This window comes from Pongo abelii, chromosome 21, assembly GCF_028885655.2.
Source record: "Pongo abelii isolate AG06213 chromosome 21, NHGRI_mPonAbe1-v2.0_pri, whole genome shotgun sequence".
Taxonomy (NCBI): domain Eukaryota; kingdom Metazoa; phylum Chordata; class Mammalia; order Primates; family Hominidae; genus Pongo; species Pongo abelii.
In genome coordinates, this window is record NC_072006.2 from 3918473 (window position 1) to 3934658 (window position 16186).

The window sequence follows — 16186 nt, forward strand, 5'->3', positions numbered from 1 at the left end:
AGGACTCTAATAGGACTGGACACAACTCAGGGGTGTTTGCTTTTGTAGCATTTATTTTGGGGAATGGGCAGTGGTTTAGTCTGATTCAACAAAAACTCATTGAGTACCAGTTAGCTATGAGGCACTAAGCTTATGTGAACATGGGGCTATATAGAGATTTGAGTAAATCACATTCCCTTTGTAAATGCTCTATGTTCCCATGAAACACAGCCATGATATTATCTCCCTTCTTGCCCCCCTCCATCTCCCTTCCCCTTGAGACATTCTTCTACTTTCTATTTGTTGGCACCTGGCCAAACCTTAGCCAAAAGATTCAATTTCTGTGTAGGAAACAAGCTATTGGTACCCAGGTTCTGTTTCACCAGAAAGGCTCAGGCTGCATACCTGCTGAATTCATGCCCACGTTGATCAGTTTTCATCTTGTTATGCCAGGCATGTCCAAACCTAACAGAGGCTTCAGTTAGCTGGGATACCCCTGATATTGCTATGCAGAGATTGTTCTCCTGACAGCAGATGCCAGATCCTGCCAGTCTTACTAGCTAGGTTAACACAAACTTTTTATGAAATAAAAGTCACCCTGAATGGCTACTTTCCCCTAAATTAAAAAGGCTAGAAAATTTTTGTCTTACCCCAAATTTAATGTATAAAAATTACCTGAACTCTAGAGATGAAAAATGTAAACATAGCACCCTCTATACTAGCAATCTTAACCATTTATTGATGTCACACACATATTCTCTCCCATATTTGTAGATTTGTTAAAGAGAATTCACAGGCCTCCTTATATTTGAATACAACTGTCTCAAGAGCTCTTAAAAATGTACTTCTTGAAGTATTCTTGGATCTGGCATGAAACAATAAAGCTGTGAATAAACACATAATTCATTTACCTACAGCTACTTCTTAGTCTATTTTGGGAAGTCCTACTCTGCCACTGAAGTGGTGCTTTCTCCCACTCACAAAGAGGAACTGTCAGCACTCTCATTCAGAACTTGCCTTCTACTTAGCATGGATGGCGGAAAGTACAAAAACGCTGGCCATGAGATGCTGTTAAAAATCCTTCTATGCTCACAGGGGAGGCATTCCAAAGCCAGCCCTCATGGATAGAAGTAAAACTCCATCCTCAAATCAAGCTGGACTTCTGAATGTCGAGTTAAAATGAAATTATCATGGTAACACATTACCTGGGCTTCCAATCAGGGAGCGAGTGAAGGCTCCTTGGTGGCTAAGGTATGGCTCAGAGCCAAGTTTGGTGTTCCAGGGTACCAAGTCCTCTGCTCAATAGCTTTCATTCTGAGTGGCACCAACACATTTATAATGGAGAGTCTCTCCTAACTTTTATCATCACCAGGAAGTGTGTTCATCAAGGTGTTATCTATTCTACTAGCCTTGATGCTCACTGTTCTAGTTAAAAGGCTATCCAAAAATACTATGTCTTGGGGTACTACTGAGATTTGTTGAAACATTGGATAATTGTTCCCCTTCCCTCTCACCCAACCCATCATTTTCACAATAAAGTCCCTAATCCTTGAGGCAGCTGACATTTCAGAGGGGCTCAAGGGTGCTTAGCTTGAAAACAAGAACAAAATATGTCTGATCACACCCGTGTCAACTGTGGTTAAGTGTGGGAACCAGTATAAAGACAACTGAAGGCATGGGTTGAGTTGTAAGGGGCTGCCTCCTTTTCCCTAGGCCCAGATATTGTCAACATGAGGGTTTGTTCTAGAGCTACTGTCTTATCTGCCACATTCCTTTTTCATAAGAAGGCAATTTGGTAGCATCAGAATTTATCATTGTTTTTGTCCAAAAATGTGTGTCCCAGGCTGGGCGCTGTGGCTCGTGCCTGTAATCCTAGCACTTTGGGAGGCCAAGGTGGGTGGATCACCTGAGGTTAGGAGTTTGAGACCAGCCTCACCAATATGATGAAACCCCATCTCTACTAAAAATACAAAAAATTAGCCAGGTGTGGTGGCGTGCACCTGTAGTCCCAGCTACTCGGGAGGCTGAGGCAGGAGAATTGCTTGAACCTGGGAGGCAGAGGTTGCAGTGAGCTGAGATAGCGCCACTGTACTCCAGCCTAGGTGACAGAGTGAAATTCTGTCTCAAAAAATAAAAAATAAATGTGTGTCCCTCCAGTGCCGCTTGCCCGTTGTTCTCCCAAGCACCAGGGGGACCCCTGGTCTTAGAATCAAGTTGCATCACTAGCCTAACCAGCTCCGGGAACCAGAGGGACAGTGGAGGAACTAGTTTGGGAAATGAAAACATCTGTATAATAATAAAAAAAAATCTGCAATGAGAAGTAATTTTATTCTCCTCTTCCTTTTACCCTGGTCTCACTCTTCATAGTAGGACCTGGATCTTTGCATCGGAGAAAACATAATGAACAATAACTCGAATGTGTGTTTCTTTCTTTTCTGCCCTAGTATTACTAGAACATTTGCATCGGGGAAAACAGAAAAGGTGATCTTTCAAGCACTCAAGGAGTTAGGTCTTCCCAGTGGAAAGGTATGCATTAACTTAATAATATATTTCTAAAACCATTTTGTTTATTTATCTTCTCATATGTAATGAGCTAGATTATTTATATTAAACTGATCTGAATTAGATTTGGAATTATATGTCAGTGACATATAGTACAGTTAATTTTCTTTTCTTTCTTCTTCCTCCCTCTCCCTTTCTCTCTCCGTCCCTCCTTTCCTTCCTCCCTTCCTTCCTTTTGTTTCCTGGGCATTTTAACCTAAATCTCTAAAAATGTAAATAGTTTGCTTCAAATGATTTTTGTCACCTTTCTTAAGAAAAGGAAATGAAGGCCAGCTTGCTGTGTTACACAGTTTTTATTTTAGAGAAGCTCACCAACACTGCCTCAACCAGGCACAACATTAGCATGAATAATTAACTAATAAATTCAATTCTACAAGATGGCTATGCAATATTTTGTGAAGCATCTCTCCCCACACCATTTGTATTCATGGCCCTTCAAATTTAAAATAATTGAAATTAATTTATTGACTTCAAGAAAGATTGAAGCCTGGTACTATTTTAATAAGTCCTATTTGAAATATAAATTTCAGTTTGAAAAGTAAAATCTTACGTGGTTACCCTAAGCCCCTTTACATGGTCTTGTGAAAATTCACAAAATAAGCATAATTAAACCTTGGGCTTCATTCATTCAGCATCCCTCAGGCAGGCACCTTTCTCCCTCAAGGTGAGTTGGAGGAAATATTTATGTTCGTTCTTTGGGGTATTTCCCAGAGCAAGGCCAGCTGTAGCCAGGTGGTTCGCACACACAGAATCTGGCAGCATGATAACTAGAAACACTGGTGTACACGCACTGTTTTTTAGTGAGATGGCCTGGCAGTGCCTGGAAGTTGGCCTCCTGGCTTCTGTCAGCAGGAATCAGAGATGAAGACCCTGAGTCCAAGTGGTCTTCACTGTGCTTCATGACCCTGTAGCTTCTCACCCTCCAAGGGAAAAAAGGTTATGTAATTCATAACGTGATTTTATTCCTTACAGAATGATGAAATTGAGCCCGCGGCATTTTCTTATGAAAAGTTCTATGAACTGACACAAAAGATTTGTCCTCGGACAGATATAGAAGATCTTTTCAAAAAAATGTAAGTTCCACTTATGAGGAAGTGCCATATAAATATTATCACTATCCTTTTCGATTTTTTAAAACGTTTTTGTCCTATTTTAATAGAGTATGTTGGTAGCATCTAGGAATATCTAGTCAGGGTTACATTTTTAACCCCATAGTTTATCAGTGTAAAAGTTCACTCTGAGTTTTTGAGAAACTTTTACATATATTAATTGCAGCACCTGGAATTTTTTTTGCATTGGCTTTACTAACTACCTACAATTTTAACCTGCTCCTTTAGGTATTAACCCATTATGTGAACTAACTAGATTCAATTTGGAATGTTAATATGTTTTTGAAAAGTTTATTCATTCCAGTTATTTCAAATGGATGACTTACATGTTGTTTTTGAAATAACATCTTTTGAAAATGGTAAAAAAAAAAAAAAAAAAAAAAAATTGCAGACTTTTTCTGTGACCTAGTGGGAGTGTTTTCTTTCTTTTGTTGTTGTTGTTGTTGTTTTATTTTTCTCCCCTTATGAACAGTCTCTGGCCATTTTAAGAATTCACCACTACTTCAGGGTTAGAAAATAAGTTTAGAATTATCATCAACAAATGTCAACATGTAAATCGTACCTACTGTAGCATCATATACAAAAACTTACTTTTTCTAATAAATTTCTTTTCAGCAATGGAGACAAAACTGATTATTTAACGGTAGACCAATTAGTGAGCTTTCTAAATGAAGTAAGCTTTTTCATACATTAACTCCATAAAGTCTGTGTGCAGTGGCTTGCCTTCTCTGGTGTCCTCATTGCATGCCTGCATCATATGCCCTTATTCGCTTTGCTTCTGACCTGCTGATCTTTCCATTATGGCTTTACCAGGTGCAAAAATCAGCTGCCGCCCTGTGTGTTCATGTGCTTTCTTCACGTTGGCTTTGCACACTGCTTTTTGTTGGTTTCTGGCTGTTATATGTAGCTCTGGTTCTGTGTGTATGTGTGAATTGTATAATATATTCATTTAAGTAAATGTGTCTATGTTTTTGCAAGATGATATTTAAGGTACTTTTTTTCTACTGATCTCATTAAATAGAAAGAGAATGGATTGAGTTTACTACACTGTAGTTGGATTCTCCATTGCTAACTTTATCTCATACCTTTGCATGGACCGGAAAACTTTATTTTTGTCTTTTAATGGATTGCATGTAAGAAAAATATGTTGGCTCAAATAGAATATTTTGACAACAAGCAAAACACTTGAGTTCCTGGGTGAAAATATACTGAGTTTTAGGCTAATAGGATTGCAGGTTAAATTTGTACTTTTTCTTTTTATAACAAGCTCAGAGCTAATTTTAGAATGTGATTAACTTAACAACCAAAACTGATTAATAGAATTGCTTAAGCACAAGAGAAAAATATTTTAGAACAAAAAAGTTTGCAACTTTTATTACAACTAAAATGAACTACTTTTTTCTTCACACATACAAAAAAAGTTTTCCCTTCAGCGAAACCCATCAAGACTCTTGTTAATCCAAAATGGAAAATTCACTTTTTTTCTAACATGTTAATAAGAGTTTAAGTGAAGGATGGACAATATGCTTTTGTTTCAAAATAATTTAAGTTAATCATTATACCATATAAAGAGAAAATGCTAGAAAAGATGGTATCATGCCAGATAAAAGGTATTATCTTAAGAAAAGATAAAAAGGCAGACCTTAATTTGCCACTTCATAGAGACAAATTACATCTTCTTTTCTTTCCTTGTGAAGGTTCAGTGGCTTCAAATTTATAAAGGTTGCACTTTAGAAACTATGTTAACTAAAGTGTAAATGCACTGATGCAAGAAAAAGAAAATCCTACCCCACATATCAGACAGATGCCTCTAAAATAATCCTTCGTGTACAATACAATGTTTATTTTACTTGAAAACATTTCAAGTTTTTCCACTCCACTGGTTTTTAGTCATATAAATACAATGTTCATAATCTTTACCCAGATATTATCCACATTCTTATGCCACAGCTGCTCAGAAGTTAAATTGCTTTGTTTTGTTTCTTTAACCCCTTCCCCTTCTTCTGCCTTTTGTTTTTTGGTTTCTTGTTTTGTTTTGTTTTATGTTCCTTGGCTTCTTCATGCACTTTGGTTCATTGATCATCTTAGGTTTGGTGAGGTGAAGAGGGAAGACAGTTTAATGTAAAGGAGAAAATCTACCACATCTTCAGTTTGCCACTTCCCAAGACAAGGCCTTTTGTGCTCTTTGGGATGAAGCCCTCTCAAACATTACAGAGACCTTAATACTGCATTTCACTGTTCAAAGGATGAAGCAACTCTGAGGTCTTGAGGATAGGTGCAGTATTTATAGGGTCTTATCTGATGCATTTCCTTTTATGGGTTGTTTTTTTTTTTTTTTTTTTGGTGTTCCCAATAGTCACTCCTGTAATTCTTAGACATAACATTTAATTTTTTAAAAATATCATCATCCATACTTTCTTGTTCTGCCGTTCAGATTCTTTCTTTAAGTATTTATTATTTGTCAACCTTTTATCCCTCACAATTACAGTAGACAATAGTATTCTTTTTTTAATAGTGTTTCCTTCTATTTGATGTCTTCTTAACATTAAGGAAGTACCTTAAATTTTGGAGTGTGACTGATGGAATCAGTGTAATTCTAGATTTCTTTAGGTCACAGAGACCGTAAGACTACTCAGGAAAGTCTATAGCCTTTATTTTTAATCCAAGTGTCTGCCCTGAATTTCTTCCTTTTCTATCCTAGTGAACTCAACTGGAAGAACTAGACAAAAACATGAATGTCTGCTTGAAGAAGGCTTGTCAAACATAGAGAACATTCTGCCTGTTCCTTGCACCCCCTCTTTTGAGTCCTACCCTGGCACCTCTTATCTCTTTAAAATCAAAAACACCCCTTGGGCAGAACAACTTCAATACTCATAACAAAAGGAGACAGAGAGAACTCACTCAAGAAAGAATGGGCATTGGAATGTAAGGGTCTATGACTCCAAAAGTTTAAACCTAAACATTTCCGAAATGCCTTAGCCACATAGTCTCAACAAGCCAGTATTCAACACTGCATTGGAAGCCTCTGTGAAGGTTCCTTGTGAAGGTTCAATGGCTTCAAATTTATAAAGCTTGCACTTTAGAAACTATGTTAACTAAAGTGTAAATGCACTGATGCAAGAAAGAGCAAGTACTACCCCACATATCAGACAGATGCCTCTACTTTTAAATAATCCTTTGAATACAATACAATGTTTATTTTACTTGAAAACATTTCAAGTTTTTCCACTCCACTGGTTCATATAATGAGACAAAAAAATAAACAAGTCCCATGAACACTGGAAAGGACAAGGTCCTAGTCTCATTTGTAGATGTTGATTGTCTACCCTGAAATAAACAATTCGAGGGAAAAACTGTTTGAAGTAATTAGAGAGTTCAGCAAGATAACCAGAGAAACAATGAGCAAAGCAAAAACCTGGAGACACACATACACTGCCATTAACCAGGTAGAACAGATAGTAGGAAAACATAAATCCCATGTATATTAGCAAAAGACATGCTGGTTCCTACCACCTTCCAGCTGGTAAATCCTTTCACTCTTTCTATGAAAGTTTTTATTCATATCCTGTTGTGTATCTTCAGGGGGCTGCAAGGAGAGGAGAGACTACATATATAGTCCATTTACTGCTTTGGTCACCCTGTAGGGTGACCTCCTCCGTATCCATGCAATCAACACCGACTAGCTTTTCAGTAGTGGCTTTAGACCTGACTCCTCATTGGCTTCTCAGTATTTCCTTGTTCGTTGCTCCCCAAAGTGTGATCCATGGACCAGCAGCATCAGCACCCCTTGGGAGCTTATTAGAAATGCCGAGTCTCGGGTCCCACCCAGACCTGCTGAGTCAGAGTCTGAATTTAACAAGATCTCCAGGTGATTTATCTGCATGTTCAAGTTTGTAAAGCACCATCCTAATGGATTACTGGATTCCTCCTTGAATGTTTAGTGTGAGTGGGAAGAATATGAGAGCGACATATACCTTCTGTTATTCTCCATTAAGAATTTAGCCATAGGAATCCACCACTCAGAGCTAAAATTTTGCCACATCTATGTCTCTTAGTCTCATTCAATGGACTGAGGGAAATCTTCTTTGCCTATAATATGAAAATAGCAAACTAGAGTCCAGGAGGGATAGCAGAGGCACTTAATGTGAGCTGCCACATGGTGAGACACTACTACTAGCTCAATTGCTTGTATGTGGCAAGACTAGTTAAAATCTCTTGGCTTTGGTTAGTTTTACCTCCCTTTCCCTATTCCTAATGAGAAGGAAAATTGATTTTTACTTTTACCTTCATTCTTTGTTTGACTTCTTACAAAGATGATAACTAGGGTCCTGCAGAATTGGGAGATGGGTGGAGGGCAGGAGAGAGAGATCAAAATAAGGAAGAGAGGGAAAAGGTCTTAGGTGGTCACAGGAGTCAAGGAGTAGCTTTACTTTCTTGTTGCTGGTAATCTTTCCCCTTCCTCACACATATCATAGGATCACATCAGGGCTCAACCTGACTTTTTTCTTTTTGCAGATGAAAGAATATTTTAAAAGGACCCATGATCTCTTTCCTTTTACAAGATCTTTATGCTTTAAATGCACAGGCAAAGAGAGAGAAGGAGGGTATTTAGTCTTATGAGTAAGCTTATCCTTGCCAATTATTCCTTCTATATTTTTAAAATATTATTTATGTCAACATTCATCTCTCCCAGTGCTACTTAGATTGAAGCCAGACGATGCCTCTTCTCAGCACCAGTAAGGACGTAATACTGGAGTTCTGTTCATCTCCTCCTTACTTACTTGGACACAGTTCTGTGACCTATTTTTGGAAGTCATTTAGAATCTCATTTTACAAAGCACTGGATACCATGGGGTGAATAACCTGAGTACCTTGTTTCCCCAAATCCTGGCTGAAAACTGATGGTTCCTCAGAGATGTGAAACATTCACCTCACTGTGCTTGTGTCTCTGTGGAACTCTACCGCAGCCTTATTACTGTGAGATCAGCTGGAAATGATCCTTCTCCTCTTGTTTTTTAATATGAAAATGATAGTTTTCTGACTCTAATGCAAATCTTATATTTGTTTCCTTGCCTTTGGATTACCCAGATTGATTTGTGTTACCCTTTTGAAGCATGAAGATTTTAGGGAGAGCTGAAGATTGTTGTCTAGTGGAGCAGAAGCAAAAACAAATGCAGTTTCACATTGTCTGCGCTTCATGCTTATTTGCTGTGAATGTAATTTTTGGAATAGGGGATTATGATACATCCATTTTAGGGCTTGGTTTTCCTGGCTTTGGTTTCCCATAGGTAGGATGGTCTAATGAATGTCATACCCTCTGACTAAATTTTAATAGTGTTTAATTGGGAGGACATCTGAAACACTGAACATTCTTCTATCCTTGTGAGACTTAGGTACTTTTCTTTTTACTGATGTGCAAATATGTTAAAATGCATACCTTTATATGTTAGGTAAAGTGATTCTTATACTTGAGCACATCAGAATTACTCAGAAATCTTATGAAAAACACAGATTAATAGGTTCCACCCCAGAGATCCACAGATTCAGTAGATCTAGGGAGGGACCTGAGAAGCTGCATTTCTAGCAAGTTGCCAGGTGTTGGTGAGGCTGATGCTGCCATCCACAGATCACACTTCAGGTAGTACCTTGTCAGAATACACACATGTATGTATATTTAAAAATGCACAAAAATGTCTGAGTTCTCCTCCTTTCCTAATTTTATCTCTTCTCTCTCCTGTAGCTGAATCCCTTTTTTCTCTAATTTTTAAATTCATATGGATTTGCCCCATCATCTCCATGAGTTCAGAATATTTACCAACAAACATATTTTTAAATTTAAAAAACTTAATTTTAATAAGGAAGAGAAATACAGTGGCCAACTATGAACATAACAGTGCTGGGGTCTAAAAAGGACCTTTTTCATCCTGTATCCATCTTCTTCCGTGATACTATTTATGGAGATGTGAGAAGGGATGTGCCTAGAAAGATGGGTTTTTTGTTGTTCTCAGTTTGTTTGTTTTTAAAACAATGCATTCTCACCAGAAGGATGGAGCTCCTTGTTTCCTTGAGTAGTGGGCTCCATTGCATGATGGCATCAATTTCCTAAACAAGTTGTAGCATGCCTTCACTTGCCTGGCATTCCATGGTCCACCTCACAATCCTCTTTCCTGCATATTCCATAACTTCTGTTCTTGGTGGCCTCGAGGCCTGCTGTTAATATAACAGTTTCTGTTGTAGCATATGCATGAATGTGAGCTGTTGTGAGCCATAATTTCTTAGATTACAATAGAAGCATGCTTCATTGGGATAAATTGATGAAATTTGATATTGATTCCTTATGAGTTAATGCTCTTAACTCAGTGGGGGAGAAGGGGACCCAGAAAAGGCTGGGCCCCATATGCATGAGGAAATGACATCCAAGTGCTCTGTTGGCCAAAAGCATTCATTCTGTGTATAGCTCACTTTTCCAACGCCCATTCCAAAACAAATAGGGAAGGGAAATCCATATGAACTTTTAACAGTTGCTTTTTAAATACCTTTTCAACAATGTTTTTCAGTCCGTGCATATATTTGGGTAAAGAGTTGTCACCAAGGTCCTATTTATTGACCAGGTTTTGCTCACACCTGCTTATCTGTCATTATTCCAAACTTCCATTGAAGTTTGCTTTATTTATTCACTTATTCATTATTTATGTAAGGGCTGACCAGGGACACAGTGCTGTCCTCTAATCCTTAGTGAACAGAAAGGAAGTTTAGTGGACCCACTGCCTACACACATACACACACACACACGACTGGAGCTGAGTCAGTTAGTAAACTGGGGTTTTCATCATTGCCATGAAGTTAGGATGACATCATTGCAGGGACAGCATTGCTCCTGGTGCCTCATGTCATAGCAGGAGCTCCTTAGGTGTCAATTTGAAAACAGTAATGTCACCAACCTCTTAAGTCCCGTAATCATTCATGGACTCTCTGCCCAGAGAATTCTATATTGTTTATAGCTTGTAAATATGCTTGTACTGATTAAGTTTCATCATTACAATTGGTTCATTTTGAAAAAAATAGTTACTCAAGAAAATGAAATTTGTTGAGTGCCCAAGAAATCATGGATTGATGTAGAAAGGTGTTATGAAAATGAGATGATGTTTGCTTGTGTAACATTAGGATTTTTGTTGTTATTGCTTTTGAGGTTTTTGAGGGGGGCACTTAAATTAGTATATTATCTATTTATTTGAACTATTTTGGGGGTTGGTGTTTGCTTTTTAAAAATATTTCGACCTCACATTTTATAGACATTTATGCCAAATGTCTTCCCTGTTGTGTGGGAACTGGAAGACAGTAGAATTGACTGCACACTTTATTACGTATCCTTCAACTTTTGAAGGGGAAAAAATGTATTCTCTCTGTCTCTCTAGTTCAGGGAGAGTAACCCAAAAGTACTCCCAAATGTGGACTTTTTGAAGTATGCTTTAAGGAGAAAGGCAGGAAGGCAGTGAAGTCCTATCTTTGTAATTATAAACATGATAGTCTAGATATATTTTGCTTTATAAATTATAAACTTAGTAATGTCTAATGCCTCAAGGCCAAGAAAATCAACCTAAATGGAGTTATTTTCTTATCATAGCATCAACGAGATCCTCGATTGAATGAAATTTTATTTCCATTTTATGATGCCAGAAGGGCAATGCAGATCATTGAGATGTATGAACCTGATGAAGATTTGAAGAAAAAAGGTAATGAACATGAAAAAAGGACTTAAAACAAAAGAAACAAGAAAAGATGCAACTTTTAAAGGCTTGGTTTGTTTAAAGGTATCTGTAAATGCTTTGCAACTCCCTGAGCCATGGATTGATGACTGATTTTTTTTTTCCTGCTCTTAAGTTCATATAAATTTTACCTTTCATCAGAATTAGTCCATCCTGACTGAAGTATACTGTTATATTTATTGTATTATTAAATACATTATAGTGATGTTTCCCCATGTACTTTCTTATATTAGATTTTAGTACTGCAGATTGCTTGAAATATTAAAACAACCAATACAGTTTCTACTTGCAATCTTTGAAATAATTTCTGTCATATAAAAACTTATACCTTTTCTTTTTCTCCCTTTTGTTTTGCCAAGCCAAATAAATTTAATACGTGATTTGATGTGCACTCTCACCCTCATTTGACCTCTGGTATGAAAGATAAATACAATTGATATGAAATTAAATAGTCAGGAATCGCCTTAGCTAATTGCTGGTGTTTCTGGACCTTTGTCCCTTTCAAAGAAGCTTTGGAGACAAAGGGTTGTTCACTCAAATATTTGTCAAAGGAAAGGTATGGGGAGAAATTTTAAAATCAGTCCCACAGCAGTGAGAAATGCCTGCGGAACATAGGAGGGAGAGCTGGGGGTACCTGAGCTAGAGCCTTTGGCTTTGTGTCTCAGTGGAGAATGTAAAGAGATGAAAGTTCAAGTTCCATATGTCCCGTATGTCCATGAATCTCAAGGTCTCAGTTTCCTCCTTTTTAGAATCTATTTTTTTTGTTTGTATCTAATGCCAGTGAGTGTGGATGAATGGTCTATATGTTATCTGGACCCTCTTTATAGGTATGCCTGGCCCTCTACACTCCATGATTTCACCCCTGATATTTTTCCAAGCCCAATAGTTTTCCCTTTAGTTGTAGTTGTACAATTTACCCTTTCTGTTATGGCTGAAGATACCTATTTTAAGCAAGAATACTTTATTTCTTCCCTCTCTGTCAATATTCTGAATATCATAATTTATTTCACATTGCTTATGATTACAGCAAAGGGAGGTACAACTTGGTAGAAAATCTAACACTTTGCAGTGGCAGGAGGTGATATGATTCTTGTCACTTCCCTGTGACCTTGAGCTAGGAGCTAGCCTCAGTTTCCCTGCTTGTAAGGTGGTGGAGCTCATGCAGTAATTTGGCTAGTATTTCCCTTCCCTACCTTCATTCTTTGAAGTTTGTAGAGGGCTGACTGGGTGCCAAGCACTGTGCCAGATGCTAGGAATGCAAAACAATAAGAAATGTCCCCAGCCTTGAAGGCAGTTGCAATCTGTTCAAGGAGAAAGACAAGTGATTCAACAATACCTTGGCAGTGTGATAAATGTCATGATTGAGGTGTGTCCTTGTTTATTTCCAAATTCCTTCTAAGTTTTAAAGGTTTGTGAAGTGACCATGGACACATCTAAAAAGGGTAGCTTGACCATTTCACAAGTAATGGAAATTTTAACGTCTGTCATTTTCAAGTGTGGGTGAGAATGCAGTACAAAGCCATTCTTACAAACTTCTGGTAAGACCCTGCATTGGTATAACCATCTTGGGGAATATTTTGGCAATAGTTTATAAAGTGAAAAATATGCCTCTTATACAGCCCAGCATTTTCACTTCTAGGTATGTACCCTAGAGAATCTCTCATACATTTCCCAAACTCTGCGTACCAGAGCGGCACACTTCTCAGATCTCTGCTCCATCTATACTCACTCTGTACCTGAGCTCATCCAAGCCAATGGCTTTACATTTCTTCTATTAAACTCTCCAGTCCTAACCTCCAGCTTACACTACAGACCTGTAGTAGAACTCTCCATTTGGATGTTGAATGGGCATTTCCAATGTATATATACAACATATTTTGATCCTTCCTACCCCTAGATATGTTCCTTTCAAAGCCTATAAAATAGTACCATTATTTACCCAGTCAAAACCACTGGGCTCATGTTGGACTTGTTTCATTCTTTCACATCATGTCTGGTTCATTTGCAAAACCTGTAAGATCCAGCCTCAAAAGAAATCCTAAATAAATCACTTCTCACCATCTCCAACATTACTGACTATCCAAGCCTTCATCATCCCTCTCCAGGCAATGCCTTCTCCTTCCTACTCAGTGCCCTGCAATTTATGCTCCACACAGCAGCCAGAGTAAACCTTTTAAAACCAAATCTAATCATGTTATTCCACCCTTTGAAATCCTCCAAAGGCTTCCCAACACATTTAGAATAAAATCTAAAATACTTAGTGAGGACTAAAGCCCAAGTGATGTAGCCTTTGGCTCCATCTCCAATCTCACTTCAAGCTACATTTTTCCTTGGTCACTTGCTCTGTCTTGCTGTCATTGAATGATGTTGGCATGCACACACCTGCATCAAGGTCTTTGCACTTGCTGATCCTTCTGCCTGGACTGGTGTTTCCTGGGTGTGCATGTGGCTTGCTCCTCACACATGTACATGACCTCAGAAGGGCTTTCACTGGCCCATATTTAACATAGCATCCTGCCATGCTTTATCACCTTCCTTCCTGCTTTCTCTGTCCTTCTAGTACTTGTTTGACATTATATTTATTTGTTTACTTATTTGTTTCTGTCACTCATAATATGAGAGTTTCATGAAGGCAGGGCTTACCTGTTTCTTCTATCACTGCATCTATCCTGGTGCCTCTAAAAGTACTTGCTGTTTAGAATGAATGAAGGTGCCCAAGGAGAGAGGTACACAAATTTCTACTTTCATTTATAATTAGAAATGACCTAACTATCCATCAACCAAATAATGGATAATAAAGTATGATATATTCATATATGGACTTCTGTACCTTCAGTGAAAAATAAATGAACAAGATCTACCTATATATAGCTGGTATATAAAGGTAAAAATAGCAAGTTGCAAATGCACACAGTGGGATAGTTTTTACATAAAATTGAAAACAGCCCAAACTACCTGTTGTTTGGATAAATGCATATGTAGTAAGGTTGCAGAACCATTTTGGGGGTAAACACCAAAACTAGAATACTAGTTATCTATCTGGTATGGAATGGAATTGAGGTGGGGTATACAGGATGCTGCAGTGGCATCAGGAATTATGTATTCTTTTAAATGTAAGTCAAATAATCAAAAATGTAAATCAAATAAGGCAAAATGTTGAGATCTGACCACACTGGTGTAGGCCCTATTCATTATGCTATCATCTGAACACTTCTGTAAGCTTGAAATCAGTTCATAACTTGCAAGTTCTTAAATAAAACAAAAAGTTGAAGCTGTCGATGCATCAACCATTTATAAGTTGCATAAATACTGATGGTTGCTCCTGTAGTTACCATGTGGGCTCTACCCCATGTCAGAAAGGTGTGATTGAAATGAAGGGTGGCTTTTGGGGCCACGTTTCAATGACCACTATATACTCTTCTCACCAGTCCCATAACCTGACTTTTAGATAAAATTGAAAACTGAATTGTTTAAATTCAGAAGTGCCATCATCTCCAAGAAAAATCCCTTTTCCAATTCAGTGAGAACAATGTCTTATAATTAATACATTTTCCATTTTTAAAGAGCACCTCTCATATCTATTCTCATTTCCCATTATGAAGATATTGGAAGTCAGATAGGGCCAGTCTTTTTCCCCAATTGACAGAAGAAGAAGCTGAGATCTAGGAGCCAAAGGAGTGAGTAGCAAGAGCAGAACTTGATACGGGCCCCCTGGACCCCTGGTCACCATAACTCCCAGTGCTGTGTTTCTGAACTTGGGGGACCATGTACATCTGCCGTTATGGATGTAAAAGCAGAATGCCACCTGTTTGTGGAATTCATTATGTTACTTATAATGTGCAACTCTCTTATTTCATTCAAGTTCTGACAGATGAAAGTTCTTGGGAAAGAGACTATGAAGACGTTTTTACTCTTATAATTTAAGCTGCCTCAGCTTCCATGAATAAAACATGAGATGTGCATCTTCAGAGCTACAAGTGCTACTAAGATGTTCTTTTTCCCCTAGGCCTTATATCAAGTGATGGGTTTTGCAGATATCTGATGTCAGATGAAAACGCCCCAGTCTTCCTAGATCGTTTAGAACTTTACCAAGAAATGGACCATCCTCTGGCTCACTACTTCATCAGTTCTTCCCATAACACTTATCTCACTGGCAGACAGTTCGGCGGGAAGTCTTCGGTAGAAATGTACAGACAGGTTCTCCTGGCTGGTTGCAGGTGAGGAACTCAAGATGGCAATTTGTTTTTTGTGTGTGATGCCCTTCAGTTTAATTTACTTTTCTCTGAAAAATAGGAAATAGTAATCAGGATGAAAAGGACATTTGTTTATTCCCTTTAATGAATTATCATGGTCATTTAACCTTGAGAAAAGCAGGACAATATCTCTTCCAGAAAAATCTACAGTCATCCAAAAGACTTTACTGTAAAAAGACTTTTCTTTACTATAAATTTAAAATATGCCCCCAAAACCACAAAAAAGAAAACATGCATATTGTAAGAAGGCATGTTGAGTTTTTTGTTGATGATAGGTAATTGTTATTAGCATCATGCTCTAACCAATTGAGCTAACTGGCCATCGATTATAGACACTTGTAAATTAGCTTTATTTGATGTATAAGTTCAAAAATTTAGTTCTCTGAGAGTAGAAATTATTGAAAATTGTTTTTGTTTTGTAGAAACTGGCAAATATTTGAGATTTAAAATATGGCAAAAATGATGAAAGTGAAAAATAAAAAATGTAGTTACATTATGTTTTTTTCTTGGCTATCAA

At 37.7% G+C, this 16186-nt stretch overlaps 1 protein-coding gene across 16 annotated transcripts in view; it reads left to right on the forward strand.

The window, feature by feature from the left end:
• Positions 1-16186, forward strand: part of PLCB4 (phospholipase C beta 4) — a 411667-nt gene that overhangs the window by 299182 nt on the left and 96299 nt on the right. For all 16 annotated transcript variants that reach the window (XM_063720670.1, XM_054541571.2, XM_063720669.1 and 13 more), the window contains 5 exons: positions 2424-2505; positions 3514-3614; positions 4266-4323; positions 11275-11383; positions 15423-15633. In XM_063720670.1, coding sequence (XP_063576740.1) covers positions 2424-2505; positions 3514-3614; positions 4266-4323; positions 11275-11383; positions 15423-15633 — 561 coding nt within the window. The remainder of the gene's footprint in view (positions 1-2423; positions 2506-3513; positions 3615-4265; positions 4324-11274; positions 11384-15422; positions 15634-16186) is intronic.